The sequence below is a fragment of the Trachemys scripta genome, chromosome 5, assembly GCF_013100865.1.
Source record: "Trachemys scripta elegans isolate TJP31775 chromosome 5, CAS_Tse_1.0, whole genome shotgun sequence".
Classification (NCBI taxonomy): Eukaryota; Metazoa; Chordata; order Testudines; family Emydidae; genus Trachemys; species Trachemys scripta.
The window spans coordinates 137,891,436-137,915,369 of record NC_048302.1 but is presented as its reverse complement, the minus strand read 5'-3'; the positions used below and the strand labels follow the sequence as shown (position 1 = coordinate 137,915,369).

Sequence of the window (23,934 nt, the reverse complement as noted above, 5' to 3'; positions counted from 1 at the left end):
GCTGCATGGCAGAAACCGCTCCCAGTTGCAAAAGGGGAGGGCTGCACTTTGTGCTGAGACACTTGCTCAGAATGCAGGGCAGATCCGGCTCCTCTACAGCTGCTCCGGAGTCCAGCCCGGGACTTTCCTGCAGCCCTCCCAGCCGCTCGCTCTGCTCTGCCGGGGGAGGGGGGAAATCCCGGACATTGTGAGTGCTTTACAAATTCCCCCCGGACGCTATTTTTAGTACAAAAAAGAGGACATGTCCGGGTAAATCCGGACGAATGGTAACCCTAGCTGAAGCCAGGAGCCCCAGCACCCTCCCCCCGCCTGCCGAAGGTGGGAGCAGCACTGGGAGCCCCCTCCACCCACACACATCCCCTAGCTACCCCCTCCCTGCACCCTGAACCACCCCCCTGCCTGCACACAGCCCCTAGCTACCCCCCTGCACCCTGAGCTACCCCAAGCCTGCACCCTGAACCACCCCCCTGCCTGCACACATCCCCTAGCTACCCCCTCCCTGCACCCTGAGCTACCCCAACCCTGCACCCTGAACCACCCCCCTGCCTGCACACAGCCCCCAGCTACCCCCCCTGCACCCTGAGTGGTTTTCAGACTCTTTGACCAAAGTCCCACCTTTGAGTTATATTTTTGGTTGCGTTCCCCCACAGCCCAGACAGGCGAGCAGCCTCCTGAGTGAGTCAGGGGCTGGAGGTGACGCTCCCTCCCTGGGCCCTGCTATGTGGAGCTGGCTTGAGTCCTGCCAGCTCTTGCCCCCCAATTAGAAGTAAAACTATGCCTGTGCCCCAGGGTCCCTCCTGGCCCAGAGCCCCAAGTTTCTCCCCCCTCTGCCAGACCTTGGCATTTTTATAGCATGTTGAGGCCTCAGCAAGAAAAAGGTTGTGACCCCCTGGTCCAGACGGATGCGTTTTGGTGCATTGGTAGCAGACCCTGCTGGAGGCTATGAAGAATTTTTAGGAAAGCGAATTAAAACTTTATTTCTATGCTGAATCTTTGTCCCAGCCCTAAGCCTGGTACCGGTCCTGGGGCATTCAGCATGTAAATCTGTGTTTCATTTAAAACCCAGCTAAGCTTTGTTACTCACCTCCAAGAACTGAGCTCTGTTTCCTTACAGGTTTGAGTTTCTCTAACCGACGGAGTCTGTGTGTTTTGCTGGATCTACGGTGCTATTGGAAAACGGTTTTATTAAGAGCAGGACTGGATCTGTTCATTCGTTTCCTTGCAGTATGTGGATAACACGGAGATATGTGATGTCACTCTCTGTTATAATCAGATCTAGGCCAGGCTATATTGTACCTGGTGAATTAATTCACCTTTCCTGAGATTTGAAGCTGGATGACTTTTAGAAAGTTGGAACTGGAATCCGAAGAACTTGCGAGCTTTAAAATTTTTGGTGGGTTAAAAACTGTCCCAGTTAAAATCCGATTGCAGCAAACTTCCTCTGCAAAGTGCTTTACTCTGAACAGTGACTCAGTAAAACGGACATCACGGGGCTCTGTGTCTTGAGTCTCAATTTCTATATAAGAAGTGCTCAGTTTACAACTAAAATAGTATATTTTTTTCTAACTGCCAGCCCTGCCAACTTGGGCTGGGATCAGAGAATCAAGCTGGGTTTCTTCCTTCTAGAGCAGTGGTCCAGAAACTTTTTACCTCATGCCCCCCCTTACCCATGTTCGCATGTCCCCCCCCTTCCATGGAGCCAGGAGCAGGGCCACGGCTCCAGGAGGGGGGGATGTGGTCAGGGTTAAGGGGGCTGAGGCTGGAGCCACAGCTGGGGGCGGGGGCAGGAGCGGATCCCCAGGTGTGGGACCGGTGGCCGGGACCCCTGGTGGCCGGGCTCCAGTTGTGCTCCCCAAATGTTACTCTCTGCCCCCCTAGGGGGCAGACTCCACAGATTGAAGACCGCTGTTCTAGTGCACCATGAGCAGTACCAAGGTTCTGCAGAGCCACCCTTCAGTAGGCTCGCAAAGACGTAATGGATTGTCCCTGTAACTGGAGATGAGTGAACAATTGGGTAGCGGCGTGGGAAGGAATAGAATCTAGTTCCTTCTCCTGTGGTGGTGCTGGCTTTGGGGGCTAGCAGGAGCACACAGCATTGGAGTAGTCAGACGATATTGTGAGCACAGCCAGAGAACATATGCATGGAGGAGAAAAGGTGCCTTTGACAAAGGTTGCTTAGTGTAAGAAACCTGGTGGGTCCCTCTGTTACAGCCCTCCCTTTGTCTCCTCCCTCCAATAAAGAATTCCAGTCTTTTCAAGCTCTCTCCATGTGGAAGTATTTCTAAGTTTCATTGTTCTGTTTCTCGTCTTTGACCCTTTATTTCTGCTCTGTTCTTTCTGTTGTGGACTAGCCATTTGATTTATACTCTGCTAATGTATAATGGTCAGGATTTTCTTTCCTGATTGCCAAAGGAAATCCAGGGTTCTCTTTAAAAATAGGCACTATATTAGCAGTGTGCCAGTCTTCAGAAACATTTGCTTTCTGAGTCGCAGTTGCCATATAAGGTGGTCTGAGTTTGCAAGTCATTTTTTTTTCCTATTGGCCAGCTCTCCCAACTCCCTCTGGGATCAGAGGGTCAAGCTGGGTATTTTTCTTCTCCTGCATCATCACCAGTTATGAAGATTTTGCAGATCAGCGCTCCAGTGGGATTGCATAGAGCTAATTTTTGCCGTTTCTTGTTTGAAAAAGGGACCTTATCAGTGATGTGTGCTGACAGCCCTTGGCAAGGGTCGGTGCTTGGGTCTGCTGTCTGGGTTCATCAGCCAGTTCGCTGTGCAGAAGAACTGCTGGCTGGTGCAGTGGAGATTGTGGTGGAATGAAAGGCTTGTTTTGCCTTCTTTACAGCAGTGGCATTGTCCTGGAGGTGGTGGTTGTGCTTCTGGCAGAGGGATTCAGGTGGTTGGTTTTGTTTCTAACATCACTGGTGTCTAACGTTCTCCCTCTGCGCTTCATCTGCAGTAGCTCAAGGCAATATTCTTGGTCGGTGTGGTGGTGGGGGGAGTGGATGGCTTGGGGCCAAGGTGTCCGTGGTGGGGGATGTCAGTCAGGAGATTGTACTGTTACCTAGCCAAGGTACCCATGAGTTAGTGTGTCTGGGTGGCTTGTTCTCCTTGGATGAGTTGAAAGTCTTAGGGATTTTTGGGGACGGGTCATCTAGGGTTGCTCGCTACCCCTCTGATCTCTGCCTGGATGAGGCGTTGGTCAGACCAAGAGAGTGGTATGTTGGTGGCATCTCCAATGTCCAGTTCTAGGCTGAAGATAGAATCCGGGATGTGTCCAGCTGCATGTGTAGGTCCAGAGGCTGCCGGGGAGAATCTCCTGGTTTCCATGAGGCCAGGTACCACCGCGTCATTGAGATTGTCTATTTGACAGCTTGAGGACTGGGGACCTCAGTACCGTGCGGGGCAGCAGCTCTGTAAACTCCTCAGCTTCCCATCTGGAGCTCTGGATACCACTAGGAGTCCTAGGTTCCCTTGTCCTTCGTCTGGCAGATCATATGGATGTACTCCAGTGTCTTTGTTTCTGTTATGGGGCCTCTTCTGCACTGTGAGGCTGGAGGGGACCAGGACAGCGGCTCCACCTCCTCTCCTTACGTCTGGGCATTCTGGGGTCTGTCTTGGCTGTTGTGGGAATAAGGGCAGGGCTAGAGGTGGCTTTGACCCATGTCTCGTGATGCAGGCAGGGCCAGGCGCTTCATCCCAAGTGAGAGCGTGGATGGTGCCGCAGCATCAACGAGAAAAGAGTGGGGGAGACGGGCGATTTGACGAGAACTGAGGCAAAGCCCTATTTTTAATCTCTGACGTGTCTGCAAACAACTTTCAGTAGAAGTGTGCGCTGGTATCTGGTACAAACTGTTCTGTGTTGAGACTCTGGAGAAATGTTGTAGTGTTTAAAAAAAAGTGTTAATGAAACTCTAGCAACTGGTTCTGGCTGGGCGGGGGGAATGCATTAAGGATATTTCTCAGGGAAAAAACCCAAGTGTTAGGTAAAGGCTCTGTTTTACACCATTTCTGGGAGCTACATCCGTGGTGGGATACACATCTGCTGTTTGAAATCTGTCTCTGGATAATCACTCTCTTCTGCTTCTTTTAGAATAGAAAAATATTTACATAGCGTCGTTTTAGCTGACAACTCAGTGCTTTGAAAGTCAAGGTTGTCTGGGCCCTCCCCCATTGTACAGATGGGGAAACCGAGGCACAGCAGCTTTTTGCTCAGGGTCACACGGCAAGCCAGTGGCTGGGAGTAGGTCTTCTGTCTCCCAGTTGCCTGCTCCACTAAACCAGGCTGCTGCCCTTTCCTTTAAAAGGAGATTGGTTTCCTTATGAAACGCTTCTACCTTTATGTGGCATGGCACGTTTCCCGTTTGTAATGCAGTAACACCTGGGGGGCTCAGCTAAGAGCAGGGCCGCATTATGGAGGGAGGCAGCATAAGAGGCAGCTCCTACCCCCAAAATTGAAGTAGACGAGACAAAGGGCGGGAGAAGGGAAATGTGTTATGGGGATCTGAGGCCCATAGGTTAGTGACTCGCTCGAGGTGAGCTGGGGACTGAGCCGTGTTGTGCTGAGTGCCCGACCAAGCCCAGCGTCTGTCACCCAAGCGGCTGAAGGCGACTGCTTGAGAGCTGAAGTCGGTTCCAGGGTATTTATATGAGTGCTCCTTTGTTCCCAAGAAGCAAGGGGATCTTTTAATTCATAGAAGCTGCAGGGAGGCTGCTCTCACCATCCACTTCCCCGCTGAGCACCGCTTAGCCTGCTTTAACCCTTGGGGTTGTCCTGCCTCGGCGGTCCTGCGGCTAGACAGAGCCTCTGCGTGACTCCAGAGGCAGGACTGTGCTTGAGCGTATGCTCCAGGACCAAGTTCCAGCTGGAGGATTGGCTTTTACAGGGGATGTTCTGCTCCTGCTTCCACTTGTCGCACCGCAGCCTTAGCGTGGTTTTCTGAGTGTCTTACCCCTGTCAGACGCTAGGACCCAGAAGAAGCCTTTTCGGGCGCTGATCGGATGCAGTGCTTCAATACAAAACCTTCCTGCAGGCAGTGATCGGATGATAGGTTGATTCTTCCCCCTGCTAACCTGTCCAATTCTGTCCCCTTCCCTTCCCCAGCTTGTGTTCGAAGAGGTCGCTGTGTGGAGGATGGCCTTCTGCCCATTCGTCTGAAGTTTTAACACGCTTGTGGGATAGATGGCTGCAGCTAATAAGGGTAAGTGACCATGCTGTGGGGGCTCTCTGAGCTGCGTAAGCAGGGACCGAGCTCCTGCTCTCTTGCAAGTTGAATTGTTTTTCTCTGCTACTGGCAGAAACCCGGCTAAGACAGGGTGGTAAATTTGAAATTCAAAATAGTTTAGCCCTTGAAGTCAAATCTTGTCTCTGATCTTGAAAGTTGAACTTCCCTTCCACTTTAGATTTTAGAACTTGAACATATTTTAATCCTGCATTTTGGGGAGGCAGGTGCTGGCACTTTCCCCGACCCGTCGCAGTTACTTGGCGAGTCTGATCTAGAACCATTTCTTCAAGCCGCTGTTGCGAGACGAGTCACCTTCATCGAGGCGCCGTAACTTTGTTTGCACACCCACCTGGGCATCTGTAGCTTCGATCCGGAGCTTTGACAAGGGAAGCCAGGATAGGGAGGGGGAATCCAATGACATTTTGTGGCTTTGCTGCAACTTGAGTGACTGCCTGCGCATTCAGTCTGCAGCGGGGATGGGTCTTGCTGCGGTACTTAGCCAGATGCAGTCCAGGGGCTTGCCAGGGTACTGGCAATGCCTCCCCTAGTCAGGGAGAGGGGCTGGGTCAATAGGTGAGAGGTGTGTGATGGGGGAGAGACAGGCTGCCTTTTCTCATTGCCGGTGGGGTTTGGCTGCCGGTTGGTGTATTTTCAGTCCATGATCCCAGCTGTCTGATAATGGCTTTCCTGTGCCCAGCTCAGTGCCGAGTCCGGTCAGTGCAATTCACAGTCAGTTTGATTTCGTTCGTGCTTGGGAAGGAAACTGGTGCTATGTGCCCTGGGGGCACCATGTCTCAGGACTGACAAAGAGAGAAGAGGCTATCTGTGTGTCTCCTTGCTTGTTTTATTTTTAAAGTGCCCAGCGCTGCGTTTCTCTCCTCTCAGTCTGGGAGTGAACTTGGACGCTATCGAATACCTCTATTGGCTGCTGGGGGCTGCTTGTTTGCCCCGAAGGGATTTTACCCAGGAACACGGGAGCTCTTCCCTCCTGCGCTGAAAATCTGCCAGTGCAGCTGGCTCCGGTTCCGCTCTCCGTAAGCTGCTGATCGGCAGCCAAGCGGGGGATCCTGGGGCCAGTGCTGTGGGCTCGCCCCCCTTGCTGTGGCTATGGGGTTGGGATGCCTGAGCCCCTGCCCTCCTCCTTGGGCTGGCTGCTCAGTCTGCAGCTGCCCTTGTTAGCGCCACGGCACTTGAGGCTTTGCAGGGGGTGAGATAGAGGAGACTCGCTTAGTCTGCTGTGGCCACTGAATGTTGAGACCCCCCAGGCTTCCTAGGCTGAAGGACAAACCTGCACCTTCCACCGCTGGTAACTATGAACATCCAAGCACTGCCATCCTGCTCCGCTGGGAGAGGGGCGTTTAAATGGGGGGCAGGGTCCCACCTTTGCCCCATGGCAGCCCCTCTGTTGGTGCTTTGCCGAGCTGGCACTCTGCAGGCCGTGGGGATCGTAGCTGGATCCCACTGTGCCGCTCTCCTGGGCCAGCAGTCGCCTCCCAGTGGGACGTGTGGAATCTAGGGGGCTGTGTCACTAGGGAAGCACTGAGCCTGCGTTCATGTGCCCTGACTCGCCGTGGCTGAGTGGGTCTCGTCCCCGACACCTAGTGGGGGCTTGTGGATGGGGAGAGGTGCCAATGCAGCCTCGTGTCCGAATGAGCTGCAGGGAGCTCGGGGGGGTTCCCTGCCCCCCCGGAGATGACGGGCTGGTAGTTACTAGCCCCGTTTGTTCTGCTGCTTGCTGTCCCTCTCACAACACCCTGTCCCGGCCACCCCCTTTCCAGGGCAGAGGAACCATCTGGGGTTCCCTTGCGCTGCATTTCAGCCCTGCTCAGCCAGGCCGGGGGCAGCCTCTGCCCTGAACCTAGGGCCTGGGCATGGCTGTGCAGGGCACTGGTCATAGAATCTCAGGGTTGGAAGGGACCTCAGGAGGTATCTAGTCCAACCCCCTGCTCAAAGCAGGACCAATCTGACAGATTTTTACCCCAGTTCCCTAAATGGCCCCCTTAAGGATTGAACTCACAACCCTAGGTTTAGTAGGTCAATGCTCAAGCCACTGGGCTATCCCTCAGGGCACTGGTCACTAGGCTGGGCCCTCTGGCGATTGACTACGGTGACCCTGCTGGGGACAGGGTAGGTGAAATCGCTCATGATGTTGGCCAACTTCTCCCCTTCCATGGCAGATCCTAGAGTAAGACGCCTTCCCCCCAGCCCACCCAAAGGGATGTGAGAGAAACGCACCGCTAGATAATCTCTCTAATCCGGAGTGAGCAGCTTTCTTGCTGACTCACGTTCCTGCATTGCGAGGTCCCCGCCTCTAGTCCCTTTGCATGCAGGTCAGGCGTGCCCTGGCGCTCACACCTGGCCGGGCTGCTGTTGTGGCTACACAAGCTGATTTTTATTTCAAGTTCCTCAGCGTAGCCTAATGGCTTTGCGAGGAGCTGGAACTTGGCAGCCGAGGGAGGTTGTGAGGATAAATCCATTAGGGACTGAGGCTCAGATCCTACAACAACGGGTGTAAGTGGACGAGGGAGTCAGACCTGCCGCCTCTCCCCCTTTCCCTTCGTTCTCACCATCTGCCAGTTGAGCAGTGTCTGGTGGCCCCCCTCCACCCCCGCCCCATCCTTTGGCTTCAGCATCCTTGTTTGGTGCTCGCAAAGCAGCCCGGGAGCAGAGGCAACGGGTGCCTGTTCCCCTCAGCCCTGGGAAGGCTGGGGGGGCCCGTTTCAAGGGCTGGAGTACTAATTCCATTAATTCTCAAGTGCTGTAGGAATCCTGCAGTGGAGGGAGGGGCACCCGATGCTGGGTGCAGACTTGTGCATCTTGAAGCCTTTTTTTTGAATGCAAATAGAAGCAGTTTCTTTGCCAAGTGATTTTGGAGGAACAATGCTGGGTTAATTATTCTCACATTTTGGTAGTTGAAAGACCTTGTGCTTCGAAGGTTTTCTTTAAGAATGTAACAATCTGCTCTGGCGTCTCTGCCAGCTGGGAGCTTTTGGGATGGCTGCTGTATAGTGCTGGGGCGGGGGCACAAACCTGCCACTCGACCCTACGCAGAGCCCCAGACCTGGTGGAAGTGGAGGGTTTCTCTCTGCCTCGAGGGGGGTCTGTGCGCCGGGAGTGCTGGACTAGAGGAGGTCATGAGTACTAGATCTTCTGCGGTACATAACCACTGCCACCATCCCTTGTGGAGCAGGAACACGGGGATTGCTGCCATCTCGGGGACCCCCCTCTGCATCTTGCCCCAGGCTTGGATACTAGGGCTCAGTTCCCGGAGAGAGGTTTTAACCAGTGTCTCTCCCCACATCCATCCCATTGTCTTTGTGCACCAGGGCATCGCCTCATTCCTGGGGCGAGGAGCGTGATTGGCCGTCACAGTGTGGTGTGCCCTGCCTCTCTTTGCTCCGGGGGCAGAGGAGGCATTTCCCATAGTCCAGGTGTGTTTCGTGCCCTGCGACTCACGGGAGGAGAGGAGCTGGCACTGCAGCGCGGGCCCTCTGCTCTGTAGATGGTGCTGTAGAGGATCATTTTGGGAGAGAGGAAGAACTCGCCAGGCAGAGCAGTTGGCTTTGCGGACAGAGGGCTGTGGAGGAATGCTGCTAACTGCTCATAATCAGCTGCGTGTTTCAGCATTTTAGAGCGGTCACAAAATGTAACAGCGTCGGGGTGGGGCTGGGCAGCTCTCAGCCAAATAATTGCACCAGCAAACCCCCCCCCCCAGCCAAATCTGGGCGTGGAAGGGTTAGAAACCGCAGCCGGCCAAGCGTTCCCTTCTCCAGGAACGCAGCTCACAAAGGAGGACAGAGCCCTGCAGCTCAGCCCCTTTCACGGGGCCTCCCACCCCCCGGGCCACGCGTCTTGGCAAGCAGGATGTGAACAGGCAGAAAGAATTCCGAGAAGAACTCCCCAGGAACCCGGTTAGCCGCACGGTCCTTTGTGACTTCAGCCAAAGCATCTGGCTCCCATGCCAGACGAAGATGCTTGGCTGGAAGGGCCCCCTGTTCTGAGCTGATCCGGGGAGTGCTATGTTCCGAAGGCCTAGTAACACGTGTCTAATCAGCTGGTCTCACATGCTTGCAAGCTGTGTGCTGTCTTCCCATAAGGTTTATCTTGTACGTGGCCCAATGGCCTGAGAGACGAGGCCTCCGTAAAGCCAGGTGCCATGTGGGTCCAGGTGCAAACAGAATCTTCCTGGGACTGTATCCTGCTAATGTTCTCGATCCGCCCCCAGCGTTGAAACGGGGAAAGATGGTGCAGCAGGCAGGAGGAAGAGGACTGAGTGGCCAACGTGGTGAAATGATGGTGCTGGATAAGTTACGTATGTGGGTGTCCACCTCTGAAATCCAAAGCAGCATCGCACTGGGTCAGGCTGTGAATGAAACCCCACTTGTCAGGGGTCGGCACCAAGGCGGGGTGGCTGGTTTAATTTCTTCCAGGGAGGTGGGAATGGTCCGGCAGGGAGGATGCTAGGGGCTGGGGCTGACTAGCCTGAAGGTAGGAGTGCTTGGGGAGCCCCGGCTGGGAAGGAGGAGGGTTAGGCAGGGGTCTGGCTTTACAAACTCCAGGCAAGGGCATAACTTCTGACTTTATACAGAGTGTATCTGCGTGTGGACAGCCTTTGCTGGGCACCGTGATGCCACTTTACACCTTCACACCAGGCAGCCAGCCGTGCCGACATCAGCTGCGCTGCAGACTGGGAGGCTGTTTCTGCAAAACCAGAAGCAGTCAAGGGCCCAGTATTTGCTAAGGGCCCAGTCCTGGACACAGACTTCCCATTGAAGGCAGGGAGTCCCCAGCACGCAGAAGAGCTGCAGTAGGGGGCCCACACTGCGTGCCCTTAATTCCAGGAGGCAAAGCTTGCAGTGCTGCCTTCTGCTGTAGCAGTTCAGAAGCCTGTCCGTGCTCTCTGGAGAACCTGAGGACTCCAGCGACTGTCTGTTCCTGGATGGCCTTCAGGCACAACCCTAATAAACATAATGAGCTGTCATGCAGTTGCTTTAGGCACATGCGGTATCTGTGGCCCTGGGCATGATTTTTACTCTGAGCACGGCACTTCTTGCTCCGGGGGCCTGGGCAATAGGATTTTTCCATGGCAAAATCTGTGGCTTTGGGCCCTTTGCAAGCCCTGCGAGCCTGGGCTCTGTCTGTCGTCAAACCTCTTTCACGCATGGGCCTGTCAGTGTCACAGGGGTGTGGTCCACAGGCAGGTGCGAGAAGGAATGTGAAGGACTTCCAGTTCCAGTAGTGAGTTTGCCCATTAGCTGGAGGATAAAGTGTCACTGGTGAAACCTCAGGACATGTGAGTGACCGTGGAACTGATGGGATCTGGAGGTGGTTCAAATACGTTGCCATCTCCTCGAAGACTTGAGGTGCTGGAAGACGAGCCAAGCGGCTCTTCCTGGTAGTTGAGATGCCTGGATCGAGCGTTGTGGCAGCTGATGGAGCCCAGCTGTCGGGGAGCTTCCGGGTGACGCTGCGGAATTGCAAGGATGCTGGTGCAGGTAGACAGTTGAAGGCAGCCCCATGTGCTGTCCTAGTTCTCTAGTAAGGTGACGCGGCAGATGGAGCAGCGTTAGGAGTGAGCGCGGTCTGTCTGATACTTACCCATCCTTTCTCTGTGGAGAAACCGGTTTGGGGAGCCTGGCATCAAACCAAAGGCAGGGTGCTCCAAGATCCTTGAGAATGGAACCCGGGAGCGTCTGCTGCATGTGGTTAAAACTCGGGTCTAGCTCCAGCAAGCCCCAGGCTTCCTTGAGCTCCCCTCCCGCCCCCGTATGTCCCTCAGGAGCCTCAGGGCCAAGCTAATTTGCCAGCCCCCTTGTGAGTCTAAATGGCTAGAACCCAAACTTCTCAATAACCTTCCTTTGTTTAATACACCCTACAGATTGTCCCTGCCCCCCACCTGCACGTCTAAGTTTATCCCTTAGCTTTCTGCAGAGACTGAGGGCTAAATTGAGAGGTGAATCTACGTCGATACGACTTGCACCTTTTCTTCTCTACTCCTTGGCCCGTGCACTATGCCCGCTAAGACCGCCGTGACAAGATAGACTCCCCCCCTCTCCGTTCTCCCCTTGTCCTTCCGCCGCTGTCCCGTTTGTCTGTTCAGCTGCTGCTTTGCAGCTCAATCGTAGATGCGAGCTCTCTGGGGCACGGAGGCTTAGGGCACGTGTGGACCAGGAGGTCCTGATAGGGTGGCCGCTCACGCAGTCGCAGAATGCTGGACGTTCCGGTCCTGCCGGGAACGGTGTGAGCCTGCCCCTGCCGGCGTGACCTTGGACGCACGGTGAGTGCGAGGTCATGCCACACAGAGGACACCGCTTTTAAGGGCACACCCCTTACCCGCCTTCCTATCCTTGCTCCATGTCTCCTTCTGCCTCCAGCCAACTGCTCCCTGCATTGCAGGCCTGGCCGCTCGCTACAAAGCCTGTTGCTCGTTGGCTGCTGCCGCTTTTGGGTATTGCCCCAAAACACCCTATTGGGCGTACTCCCAAATTCTGCATCACCTCACACCCATTGGCCAGGGCTCCTGCAAAGCACCACCCCCTAGGTGTTTCCATTGGTCAGTGTTCCTTCTCCACCCAGCTGTTTGGAAGAGCCCATTGGCCCAGACACCGCCTCCAGTGTTCTCTGTGGCCAGCTTCTGGGCTGTTACCCATCTGTAACGATGCTGCCCTTGGTGAGACACTTTTAAGAGTGTCAATTCAGGACAAATTGCTTAGAGCAGGGCAGTTACGGCCCAAGGCTGGGGTTTCTCCACTTCTAAGGCACCAAACCAGCCAGTCAGAGAGGACTTTGGTTTTACCCCAGTGGCTAACCATAAGTTATACAAGCAATTCCCTTAGACACTCCAGTTTCCCCAGTATCACCACCAGTGCCACTCGTTATGGGGATAAATGCTTATGAAAACTAATACCCCAGTAAAAGAAAAAAAGTTCTCTCAATCCCAAAGGACCAAGCCCCAGACCCAGGTCAATACACAAGTCAGATCTTACCCACAAATCACGCTGTTGCCAATCCTTTAGAATCTAAAATCTAATGGTTTATTAATAAAAAAAGAAATATAGATGAGAGCTAGAATTGATTAAATAGAATTACATACAGTAATAGCAAAGTTCTTGGTTCAGGCTTGTAGCAGTGATGGAATAAACTGCAGGTTCAAATCAAGTCTCTGGAGTACATCCCCAGCTGGGGATGGGTCATTCTGTCCTTTGTTCAGAGCTTCAGTGTCTAGCAAGGTTCCCCCAGAAGTAAGAAGCAGGATTGAAGACAAAATGGAGGCGTTTTCACGGCCTTTAATATTCTCTGCCCGTGGAAGGACACCCCTTTGTTCATCTTACTGCTGTGATTTTCCACAGTAAGGACTCTGGAGTCACATGGGCATGCATGACTCAGTTTGCAGGCTGACGCCACTGCTTACATGTTAGTTTGAACGTTCCCAGGAAAGCTCAGATGTGGATTGGCGTCTCCTAAAGTTCATTGTCACTTAAGTGTTTCTTTATTGGGCACTTACTGAGACTAGTCCTTTCTCAAGAAGATGACCAAATGCTTTACTGAGGCTACTTGTATCTCAGATGTATTTGATTCCAAGTACATAGCCCATATTCTTAACTTCAAATACAAAAATGATGCACACATACAGCTAGCATAATTATAACCAGCAAATCATAACCTCTTCATAGACACCTCACACGACAACCTTTGTACAATATTTGCTGCAAATATATAACAGTGGTTGCAACAATGATCTATACAGTCACAGTTTAGGTCAATAATGTCACACCCCCAATGCAAAATTGATGCAGGAAGGGATGACACAAACATCACTGACTGCATCCCAAGGGCTCCCTATCCTTGGTTCTGTCTTACGACAGCTAGTATTGGTGTATAACAGAAATGGTTTATTCAAGTCGTGTTCAATAACATGATTGAATCTTTTTACAAACTTAAGGTAAAACTTAGTTAGAACAATAGTGGATTGGATCTGCTCTTGGAACATGGTTCCTGTATGCCTCATGTGATCTTGCCAAGAGCTAAAGGACATAGCTTTATCCATCCAAGCTCTGGCAAACGTTTGGAATCCAATTAATATCAAGACAATGTAGATATTAATGTTATCCATAGTAGAGGAATCTTGGCATTTAGCCGTGAAAGCAATACGCTCGTGTGTCTCTGTTTTCCCCTTTTATACAGCACTTTAGGCTTGGAATGTCTTTTTTCCTGTGAAAAGTTCCAAGATGGTTTACAGGCACTTTGACCTGGTCTGCACTGGGGGGGATTGATCTAAGATACGCAACTTCAGCTACGAGAATAGCGTAGCTGAAGTTGACATATCTTAGATCAACGTAGATTGACTTACTTTGCATCCTCGCGGTGCGGGATTGACGGCCGTCGCTCCCCCGTCGACTCCGCTTCCACCTCTCGCCCTGGTGGAGTTCCGGAGTCGACGGGGATCGATTTATTGCATCTAGACGAGACATGAGACATTGATCCCCGATAGATCGATCACTACCTGCCGATCCGGTGGGTATTGTAGACATACCCTAACGGAAGAAGTTACTTCTGAAGAAGTGAGGTTTTTACCCCCGAAAGCTTATGCCCAAATAAATCTGTTCGTCTTTAAGGTGCCACCAGACTCCTTGTTGTTTTTGTACATACCCTAACTGTGAACCATCCGTATTACAAGGCCTTTTAACATAAAGTGTGTTCTTATGTATCACTCTTAGCATGATTAAGGGATTTTCCAAAAGATTAGGCACATAGTATATTTTTACAGTTTTTGGTAATAACAACACATTAGTTACCAAAATTACCATTAGCAATAGCAACAAATCCATTGCAAGTGTCCATCTACACTCGTTTTTGTTATGCCATACCTTTGGCTTGATGCCACTGGAGTTTGGGCCTTTTAGGGTTACTCTGTGACTTCCCTTTGCAAAATTAAGTTATTTTTTTTCTCCTTGTCCTGTAGGATCAAACCCTGATTTCTCTTGCTTAACAGAATTCACTGGCTGATTGGGTGGGCTCTCTTTGCTAAGAGCTATTAGCAAGTCTTTCTTCTCCCTAAAAAAAGAACAGGAGTACTTGTGGCACCTTAGAGACTAACAAATTTATTTGAGCATATATATTTGTTAGTTTCTAAGGTGCCACAAGTACTCCTGTTCTTTTTGCGGATACAGACTAACACGGCTGCTACTCTGAAACCTTTCTTCTGCCTATCAGCCAGGTAATTTGCATCAACACAGACAGAACCCTGTTCACCAGTTTTCAGATCCTTAACTGCTACCAATTCCAAGGCTGGACTCTCTTAAAGAGATACCACACAAACCCAAAGAGTCTGAGGGTGAGAGTTTGCTTGTTCTCCCCTGCATCCTTAAGCATTTAGCCATAAAACTGTTCTGTTCTGAAACACCAGTAACCAAATCTGTCCTCAGACCCTGAAGCACAGACTGCTCACTCACAGAATTAGCATGGAGACATTCCTGTTCCAACACCATTGTCTTCCCAACAAGCTGGCCAAACACAGCCACTTGGTTATAGGGCTGTTCAAATTCCTTGACAATTTTCATTTCATCTGAGACCTTTTCTAAGCAATCCACACTGGATCTTTCAAAAGGAAAGTCAGTGGATCCATTCACAACAGAAAATTTCTGGCTGTTAGGAGCTGAAACTTTCTTGATTAAGTCAAGGGGGGAGGGATAGCTCAGTGGTTTGAGCATTGGCCTGGTAAACCGAGGGTTGTGAATTCAATCCTTGAGGGGGCCATTTAGGGAACTGGGGTCAAAATTTGTCAGGGACAGTACTTGGTCCTGCTGTGAAGGCAGGGGACTGGACTTGATGACCTTTCAAGGTCCCTTCCAGTTCTAGGAGATAGGTATAGCTCCCTATTTAAAAAAAAAAAAAAAGAATTACTTCCATACCCTTCAGTTGTAGCTAGCTGCTTGCACAGATTACCATGAGGATTCCTTTCTCTAGGAGCTTCTTTAAACAACAATTCACCCCTCACAGAAATTCTGCCCTTACCCTCTTCACCTAGGGCTTGCTCCAAGGGAACGCTTTCCTGAGCAACAACAGACTCTTGCTGGGTCTCCCTTACATTCAGGATCACCTTTGGCCCATCAGGCGGATTCCTACACAATCCCCTTTCAGGCAAACTGCTAGATTTCATAGTTAAAAGGTTAGAAACATTCTCCTTCCCTTTGCCCACACAAGTTCAGGAATCTTTTCCTTCTTGCTACAAGTTTCCACACCGGCAGTGGGTAACACAATTAAATCACCTTTCTGCTCTCCTTGCACCCTGGCTAGGATATCACCTTGATCAGACAGAGTTGTTACATCCTTTTCCTGCCACACACTAGCAACAGGCAAAATACAAGCACCAGAATTGTCTGGTCTCTGGGATTTTGCTAAGACACTAACTGGATGCAACCTAGTTACAGTGCCATTCTCCCCAGCAGATGCAAACTCAGGACCATTCCCCTCCTGGGCTTTAGTTGAATTCAGAACCAACTCTGAGACAGCTGCACTACCCTTAACCCTCACAGGCTGAAAGGCACCTTCTGTCTGCTCCATAGACAAAGAACTGGAGACATCTTCTCCTTTACCAGACACACAGCTTGGGATTTCATTTCCCTTGTCCCAGCGCACAAGGCTCTTCACAGACAACTGCTTGGAGGCCGGGGTAGCTCCCTCCATAGGCAAGTCAATACCCCTGAGGGACACAGGCACATTTCCTTCACCGTTACAGATCTCCACACAGGTAACAGGTAAGGTATAAAGAAGAACAGGAGTACTTGTGGCATCTTTTTGCGGATACAGACTAACACGGCTGCTACTCTGAAACCTGTCATTAGGTAAGGTATAGGGACACTCCTCTTCCACTCTCCCTGCCTTCCCAAACTGCTGACTAGACAACACCATCAGCTCACAAGGCTGCCTAGGCTCATTTAAACTTTCCTTGCCTTCCTCAGCTAGGGCTTTAACCTGACCATCCACTTTCATTTGCTTCTGAGAAACATTTTCCTGACCAATGAGATCTTTCTGTGCTTGATCTAATTCCAGATTCACGTCTGAGGCATTAGACAGACATTCATACACTTCATTCACAGACAAACCGCTATTCCCCCCTAGGTTATAGCACAATGGGTTAAACACAGAAAACGGCTCATAGTAATACAACAGAGCAACACAGTTTATAAACTGGACACAAGGATACAATTTTAGCTGTTCTTCCCTTGCTTTTTTTGACTTGGCGCCTAAGTCTGGCAACCCTCTCCTCAGCAGCCAGCCGCTCCATATGATCCCGCTGAGCCCTTTCCTCTCTGTTAACAGCTTCTTTTTCTAATTCAGCATTCCTTTCCTTAGCTGCGTTCTCCAGCTGGCCAAGGCTTGCCGGTCTCTCATTTGAATTTTTGCCAGTTTCTGTTCATGTTCAAACTGCAGGCTGTCTCAAACTCAAGGCTTGCAGTTTCATTGCTTCTGCTGATGCTTTTTGGCTTATGGTCACTGATCTTTAACCAGCAAAACTCTCAGTCCGAAAATTCAAATGTGGATAGCGTGGGGCTCTAAGCCAAAGCTCAGTTGACCTGGTGATGTGGATCCTGCCGACTACGCCACTGTAACGATGCTGCCCTTGGTGGGATGCTTCTGAGAGTATCCGTTCAGGACAAATTGCTCCAAGCAGGCCAGTTAGAGCCCAAGGCTGGGGTTTCTCCACTTCTAAGGCACCAAACCAGCCAGACAGAGAGGACTCTGGTTTTACCCCAGTGGCTAACCACAGGTAACACAAGCAATTCCCGTAGACACTCCAGTTTCCCAGTATCACCACCAGTGCCACTCGTTATGGGGATAAATGGTTATGAAAACCAATACCTCAGTAAAAAAAAAAAAAAAGGGTTCTCCTGATCCCAAAGGACCAAGCCCCAGACCCAGGTCAGTACACAAGTCAGATCTTACCCACAAATCACGCCGTTGCCAATCTTTTAGAATCTAAAATCTAAAGGTTTATTCCTAAAAAGAAAGAAATATAGATGAGAGCTAGAATTGATTAAATGGAATCAATTACATACAGTAATGGTGAAGTTCTTGGTTCAGGCTTGTAGCAGCAATGGAATAAACTGCAGGTTCAAATCAAGTCTCTGGAATACATCCCCAGCTGGGATGGGTCATCAGTCCTTTGTTCAGAGCTTCAGTTTCTAGCAAAGTTCCTCCAGAGGTCAGAAGCAGTATTGAAGACAAAATGGAGGAGTTTTCAGGGCCTTTTATATTCTCTGCCCACAGAAGGGCCCCTTTTGTTCTTACTGTGGAAAATCACAACAGCAAGATGGAGTCTGGAGTCACATGGGCAAGTCACATGTCCATGCATGACTCAGTTTGCAGGCCGACGCCATTGTTTACATGTTAGTTTGAATGTTCCCAGGAAAGTTCAGATGTGAATTGGCATCTCCCAAAGTTCATTGTCTTTTAAGTGTTTCTTGATTGGGCACTTACTGAGAATAGTCCTTTCTCAAGAAGCTGACCAAATGCTTCACTGAGGCTACTTAGAATCAAATACATTTGAGATACAAGTACATAGCCCATATTCTTAAAATCAAATACAAAAATGATACACACATACAGCTAGCATAATTATAACCAGCAAATCATAACCTCTTCATAGAACCTCACACGACAACCTTTGTACATTATTTGCTGCAAATATATAACAGTGGTTGCCACAATGATCTATACGGTCACAGTTTATGTCAATAACATCACACCATCAATCCAGGCTATTGCCTGCTATGATTGGCTGACATGGGCGGGCGTGGCTGAGCGGCTGGAAATAACCTTGCGCGCTCTTCAAAGGGGCTTCCCAGTCTGATGCCGGACAAAGCCGTGTCCGGTTTTGTGTCAGTCCTGGATGGGGGCAAACCTTAGAAAAGCAGGGCTGTCCGGTTTAATACCACACAAGTGGCCTGCCTGGACCCTGGTCTCTGACTATGGGCCCTAAGGGGCTGCTGCAGTGGGAGTAACATGGGGGCCCAAATCCTCAAAGGTATTTAGGCACCCATCTCCCGGTATGAGTTAGGCACCTAAATACCTTTCAGAATCTGGGGCTTGGTCTTTTGCCTCTTCCTTACCTGTAACTCCTCTTATCACATCCCCTCGAAACTGGGTTTAAGCGTATTTTGGGCAGAGTGCATGAGGATCCTCCCCACAGGCGCTGACTCTGTGGGTGTTCCAGGCTGGGGTACCCACAGAGAAAATGAACGGGTGCTTATCAGCTGCTGCTGCCAAACAACTGTTTGGTGTCTCAGGGAGGAGCCTGGGGGAGGACGGAGAGCAGTGAGTGGTGGGTGGGAGGGGTCAGAGCGAGGGCGGAGCCTTGGGGAAAGGGGCGGAGTGGGGCGGGGCCTCGGGTGGATGGGTAAATTAGAAATCAGTGCCTATGGTCTTCACTCAACAGAAAGTAGGAAGTGGCGAAATATTGTATTTATATGAAGCTCTTTAAACACACGCGTCCTTGGTTGAGGTAGCTGACGATCTGACCCACAAAGTTTTAAATCACTTTGATTTTACAATATCTTGGTGGCCGTTGTGGTGTTTGGGACCCTGGGGAGGTTGAGTACTTTTCATTGCTGCCTCTTAAAAGAACAAAACCCAAGAATGTGCAGTTCAGAGTTATCACGCCCTGTCCTCTTGGGGGTTGTTTGAGACTGCGCCCGGCTAGATGTCTGTTTAGCAAGGCCATGCGTCGGAGCGATGGTCTGTTGTAAAAGGCTTTGCAGATGCTAGACACGTTTGGACTCTGTGCTGCTGGTGTCTGGGGCCCTATATTCAGGTCAGAGCAGCTGCTGAGTTGGGCTTTCCTGGGCAGAATGTGAAGGGCGAAATTCCCATGTCATGTGGAAAGACACACGTGGGCAAATTGAGAAGGGAGTGGGGACAGAATCATCGAAGGGTCGGGCTTGGGGGGACCTTGAGAGGTCATGTAGTAGTGCATCTAACCCATCAGAAAGAAGCCAAAAAGGTGAGGAATGCGCAGTTTGTTCTCCTTTGTTCCAGGGGCCTGGAAGTCCTTTGCTTTAATAGCGCTGCCTCAAAATCCCGTCCGGTGCTGCCCAGATTTGTGGCTGGAGGAGAGGTGGCAGGTGGGAAGTCAGTAATGCAGAGCAGGGCCCCAGCGAGCAAAAGGGCAGTGGGCAGAGGTTTGTGTTCGAAAACAGAAGCCCAGCCCTGGTAATGACAGGGGGAGGGGAAGGCAGGAAGTGTGGGCTCAGGTTTCCACATTAATTCACTGCTGCTTTCCTGTTTGTTAAGAGTCACGATTGAGCTATCTTTAGAGAGCATCTGTTCCACAAGGGCTCTGATACCGTCCTCGTCACCAGAGCATCTGAGTAGGTTAAACCCAGAGACTAACGTTAGTTACATGTGGCTCGTTCTCTCGCTCTTATCCTGGCCCCCAGGGGGAGAACTGTGTGTGCTGGGCAGTGTTTTGTTTTGCTAGGGTCTTGTTTTGATGTGTAAACGTCCACATTGCTCTGTGTGGATGGAAGAGACGGCAGGGCGGGAGAGAGTGCCTGGCATGTGGAGCGGGAGGTGGGCGTGCAACAGTCCTTCGTTCATTTCACAGGCTTGGACCAGCCCTGAGAAAGTTCCATCTCCTCCACAGACGAGCTTTCCCCTTATTGGGGACATTGCCATGGGGCTAGAGGAGCGAAGGCGTCGACCGTGATCTTCATCCTGGAGCTTGAGGCTGTTTTAGATACCCAGGCAGTGGAGTGCCTTGGCGTGACTCGGTTTTCTATGGGCAGCCAGGGTAGGGAGCGGCAGACAGGCGTGCCCGAGGAGCTGTGCTGCTAGTGTTCTGTATGAGCTGGACTTATAGAAACACACAATGAAACGAAAGTGTAATACGCTTTCTAGTGACTAAAATGGAACAGGTTACAATCCTTGTCAAAGGCAGTTTTCTCACCGACAGCCACTTCTTAGCATCACCAGCACACATGGCTGAGGAGCCACCATTCATAGAGGTCCAGAGCGCTGACCCCTTTGTTCCCTCAGTGCTGGATAGCCAACAAGTCATCTTATTGTTTTTGTCTTTGTTCTCAATCCTGTGTCTCCCATGCTGATTTCACATCCTCGGGGTTGTTTGCGCCTCCTGTTTACCTCTGATGCAAATGAACTGACCATTGTTTCTGACATCACCATGCTCAATTTACATTAGGCGCAGGGAGATAATGATCCTCTGTCTTGTCTGGAAGAAAACCTGATCATCCCTTTGGTTAACAGACTGTAAAGCATCAGTAAGTATCCATAATTCCTTCTAATGTTAATACACAGAGTTCACAGTGATATTAATCATCGGTGTGTCACCAGCTTTCATTTGATATCTCACACGGCATCCTTACAGATAAGTGTCATGATAGCAGCGTGGTAGGTGTAGTGAGTTTGTCAGGTGTGATGGGTGTAGCTGTTACATGGTAGTGAAACTTTTGCCATTGGGCATTAAGGGGCTCTTGGGGTCACAATATTGCATTGCTAGAGAGTCCATCTGGGAGGTGACAAAGGTGTGAATAACTGAGGCCAGGTCTTTGTCCTCCACAATGGGATGGAGTTTCCTAGCAACCAGTGATGTTAGCAGCATCCATCTTTTTATGTAAGAGCTCAGCGTCAGCAGGGAATCCAAGAGTACTCCTAGACTATGGACTGAATTGACCATTTGTCAGGGGTGAGTAACTTAAATGACTTACTGTTACGCAGGGTGGCTGGGGTCCTGGGCAAGGTGGGGGGGCGGCTCTGGGCCCCCAGAAGGGGTGGGGCTTGGGCCAAAATCCCCCAGCCAGCCCTTTAGTGCTGCCTGACCCACTGCTACACTGGGGTTCCAGCAGCGATTTAAAGGGCCCCGGGCTCTTGGCAGCAGCCGGCATTCCCGGGCCCCACCGCTGCTACATTGGGGTTCTGGCGGCGATTTAAAGGGCCCAGGGCTCCTGGCAGCAACCGGCGCTCCCGGACCCCACCACTGCTACACCGGGGTTCCGGCGCAGCTCCGGCCGCTGCCGCTGTAGAGGTGGCAATTTAAAGGGCCCAGGGCTCCGACTGCAGGCGCGGTGGCGGCAGTAGCAAACGGGAGCCGCGGGCCCTTTAAATCGCCACCTCTAACAGCGGCAGCGGCCGGAGCTGCGGGCCCTTTAACTCGCTGGGCCATGGGGCAACTGCCCCTTCTCCCCGCCCCCCCCAAGCAGTAGCCCTGCCGGTACGGTCAGCACTTCCTTACTGGTACACTGGGCCGGACTGGCTTACTTTCACCTCTGCCAATTGTGGATGTGAACTTTCCACCAAAGGAGACTGTGCTGTGGCAGCAGACGCCTCAAAGTACTTTCAAAGTACCTTCACCTCTATCTGGCTTAGGTTCAGCTTCACCCAGCGGATCTCCTCCAGGCACTGGGCCGGGCTGGTGGCCATGTGTGGTGAAGGAGAGGTGGAGCTGTGTCTCCTCTGCATATTGCTGGCACTGACTCCGTGTCGTCTGACCCGTTCACCTCCTGGCTGCACATCGATGTTGAATAGGACCAGAGAGAGAATTGATCCCTGTGCGACTCCCCAGAGGAGGGGTCCATCGATGGAGGTGCAGATTCCCATCTCTCCTCAGGAACGACTCAAACCATTCTAGTGTCTTACCCTGGGCCCTGCCACCACAGCAGTATCCCATGGGTGATGGTGTCGAATGCTGCAGAGGGGCCCAGGGGGATGGAAATGGACGCCTGTCCTCTGTCCACTGACAGATCATCGTCAGAACCACTAACGTGGTTCCAATCCCATGTCCTGGCCTGAATCCAGTTTGTGCCAGGTCTAGGCTAGCGGTGTCACTTAGATGGGCTTGTAGGCGGCCTATGGCTGCCTCTGTGAGTTTGCTCAGGAATGGAGCTTCAACAGCAGGTGGTGGTTGGCTAGAGACGATGTGCCCAGGGTGGGTTTCTTCAGGGTTGGTCAGGCTATTGCGTGTTTGGAGGAGGAAGGGACGATTCCTGCCCTGAGCCAGGTGTGGGCTGGTCCAGCCAGGAGTGGCCTCCAAGGCTCCTGACTCCCACCAGCCGGGAGGGGCAGGGCTGGAGTCATAGCTCTTGGGTCGAGTGTCCTCAGGACATTCTGGACATTGTAAAGGAGTGAGTGGGCCAAGCTCTGGGACTGCAGGGAGCTGGTAGGTGGATCTAGGCTGTCGGACAGGCCTTCCCGAACATGTGTGATCGTTTCAGCACGGTCGCCTGATCGCTCTGCGCAGCGCTTGGTGCTCTGTTCTGGTGCAGGCTGGAGACACGCAGGATTGGCGAAGGGTTCACCACCCTGACTTGTTCCTCGGGGCGGGACACGTCCGCGTCAGTGGAGGCTGCTAGGCAGGTTCTCTTGGCCTGTAATCCAGCCTCAGCGTAGGCTTGCTGGGACCCATTAGGTTTCGTCCTGTGTGTAGCAGCCTTTGTTTTCTGCCATCGGCGCTCGAGTTTCCAGCCCCTTTCTTCATCTGGCGCCGGGAGTCGGGAGGGAGGAGCTGCTGGGGTCTTCGCTTCACCAAGTCCTCAACTTCTTGTCCTGTGGGGGGAACTCTGCTTTGCTGTGGCTTTGGGATTTGGTGGGGTCTGTGTGGTCGAATCAGAGACGCGGGGCTATCATTGCCTGGGAGCTGGGAGAGCTCTGGCCCACTGCTGTAGGGCTTGTCTACACTACAGAATTGGGTAGACGTAAGTTAGATCGACCTACTGCTGCCACAACAATTAAATCGGCTGTTGGTGTCCACACTGCTCTCCTTCTGCCGGTAGTGCACGTCCTCACCAGGAGCGCTTGCACCGATGGAAGTGGAGCATTGTGGGGCACTGACAGCTGGAGTGTGGGCGGAGTGACAGCCGTCCGTGGGTCACAGCTGGAGTCCCCCGCACCCAGAGCAACAGCCAGAGCCGGGGCTGAAATGTGAAATAATAACTGACAAGAATGTCAGTTTCACTGCTGATAGTGTCCCTGCTGCGAAATTGAGCCCCTGTTGGGCTTACAGCTTGGGCTGTCAGCGCCGGGGATAGGGGGCTCCAGCTGTCAGCCCAGTGCAGGGCTGACAGACAACAGGCCATGTAAGTAATGTAGTGTCTGTCTACACGGACACTGTGTCACCCTAATTACGTCAGTCTAAGCACTACGCCTTTCATTGGCAGGAGTACCATCGTAGTGCAGACGCTGACAGCATTAGGTCAACATAAGCTGCCTGTTGTGTAGACCAGGCCTTAGTGAGGGGCTGGTCTGCTCAGGGCAGTGGCTGGATTGCAATCTCCTTGGTATTGATAGCAGAACTGAAGAGCAAGGCCTGGGCATGACAGGCTGGGTGGGCTGGACCAGGGGCCACCTGTGAACGTCCGAGGGAGGGGAGCGAGGGGAGGAGATCTGGGGCTTTTGCATCTGCAGCAATGTTGACCTGAATGTTGAAATCTCCCAGGATGGCTGGTCTGGGTATTTCCTAGCCGTCTCCGAGAAGGCTCCTTCGTGAGCTCGTTAACTTGGGGTCTGTAAATGAGCATAAAATCTGTTAGCTTTGGCCCTGGTTTCTGCTGTCAGAGGAATGAATTCGAATGACTTTGTCTTACCCCAGCCACCGCTTTTTGGAATGGATGTTTGCAGAGGAGATTAATGCAGTGCCGCTTGTCCTGTCTGGAGCTGCGATGTACCGAGTATCCTGGGGGGCTGAGCTGGGCAAGCA

At 51.8% G+C, this 23,934-nt stretch overlaps 1 protein-coding gene across 2 annotated transcripts in view; it reads left to right on the top strand.

The window, feature by feature from the left end:
• C5H20orf27 (chromosome 5 C20orf27 homolog) overlaps nt 1-23,934 on the top strand; it is a 156,715-nt gene that overhangs the window by 32,446 nt on the left and 100,335 nt on the right. Inside the window, exon 2 of one of the 2 annotated variants that reach the window (XM_034771761.1) lies at nt 5,105-5,201. In XM_034771761.1, coding sequence (XP_034627652.1) covers nt 5,183-5,201 — 19 coding nt within the window. In that variant the 5' untranslated portion in view covers nt 5,105-5,182. Of the gene's footprint in view, nt 1-5,104; nt 5,202-6,458; nt 6,532-23,934 lie in introns of those variants that run through there. The other variant, XM_034771760.1, reaches the window with a different exon arrangement.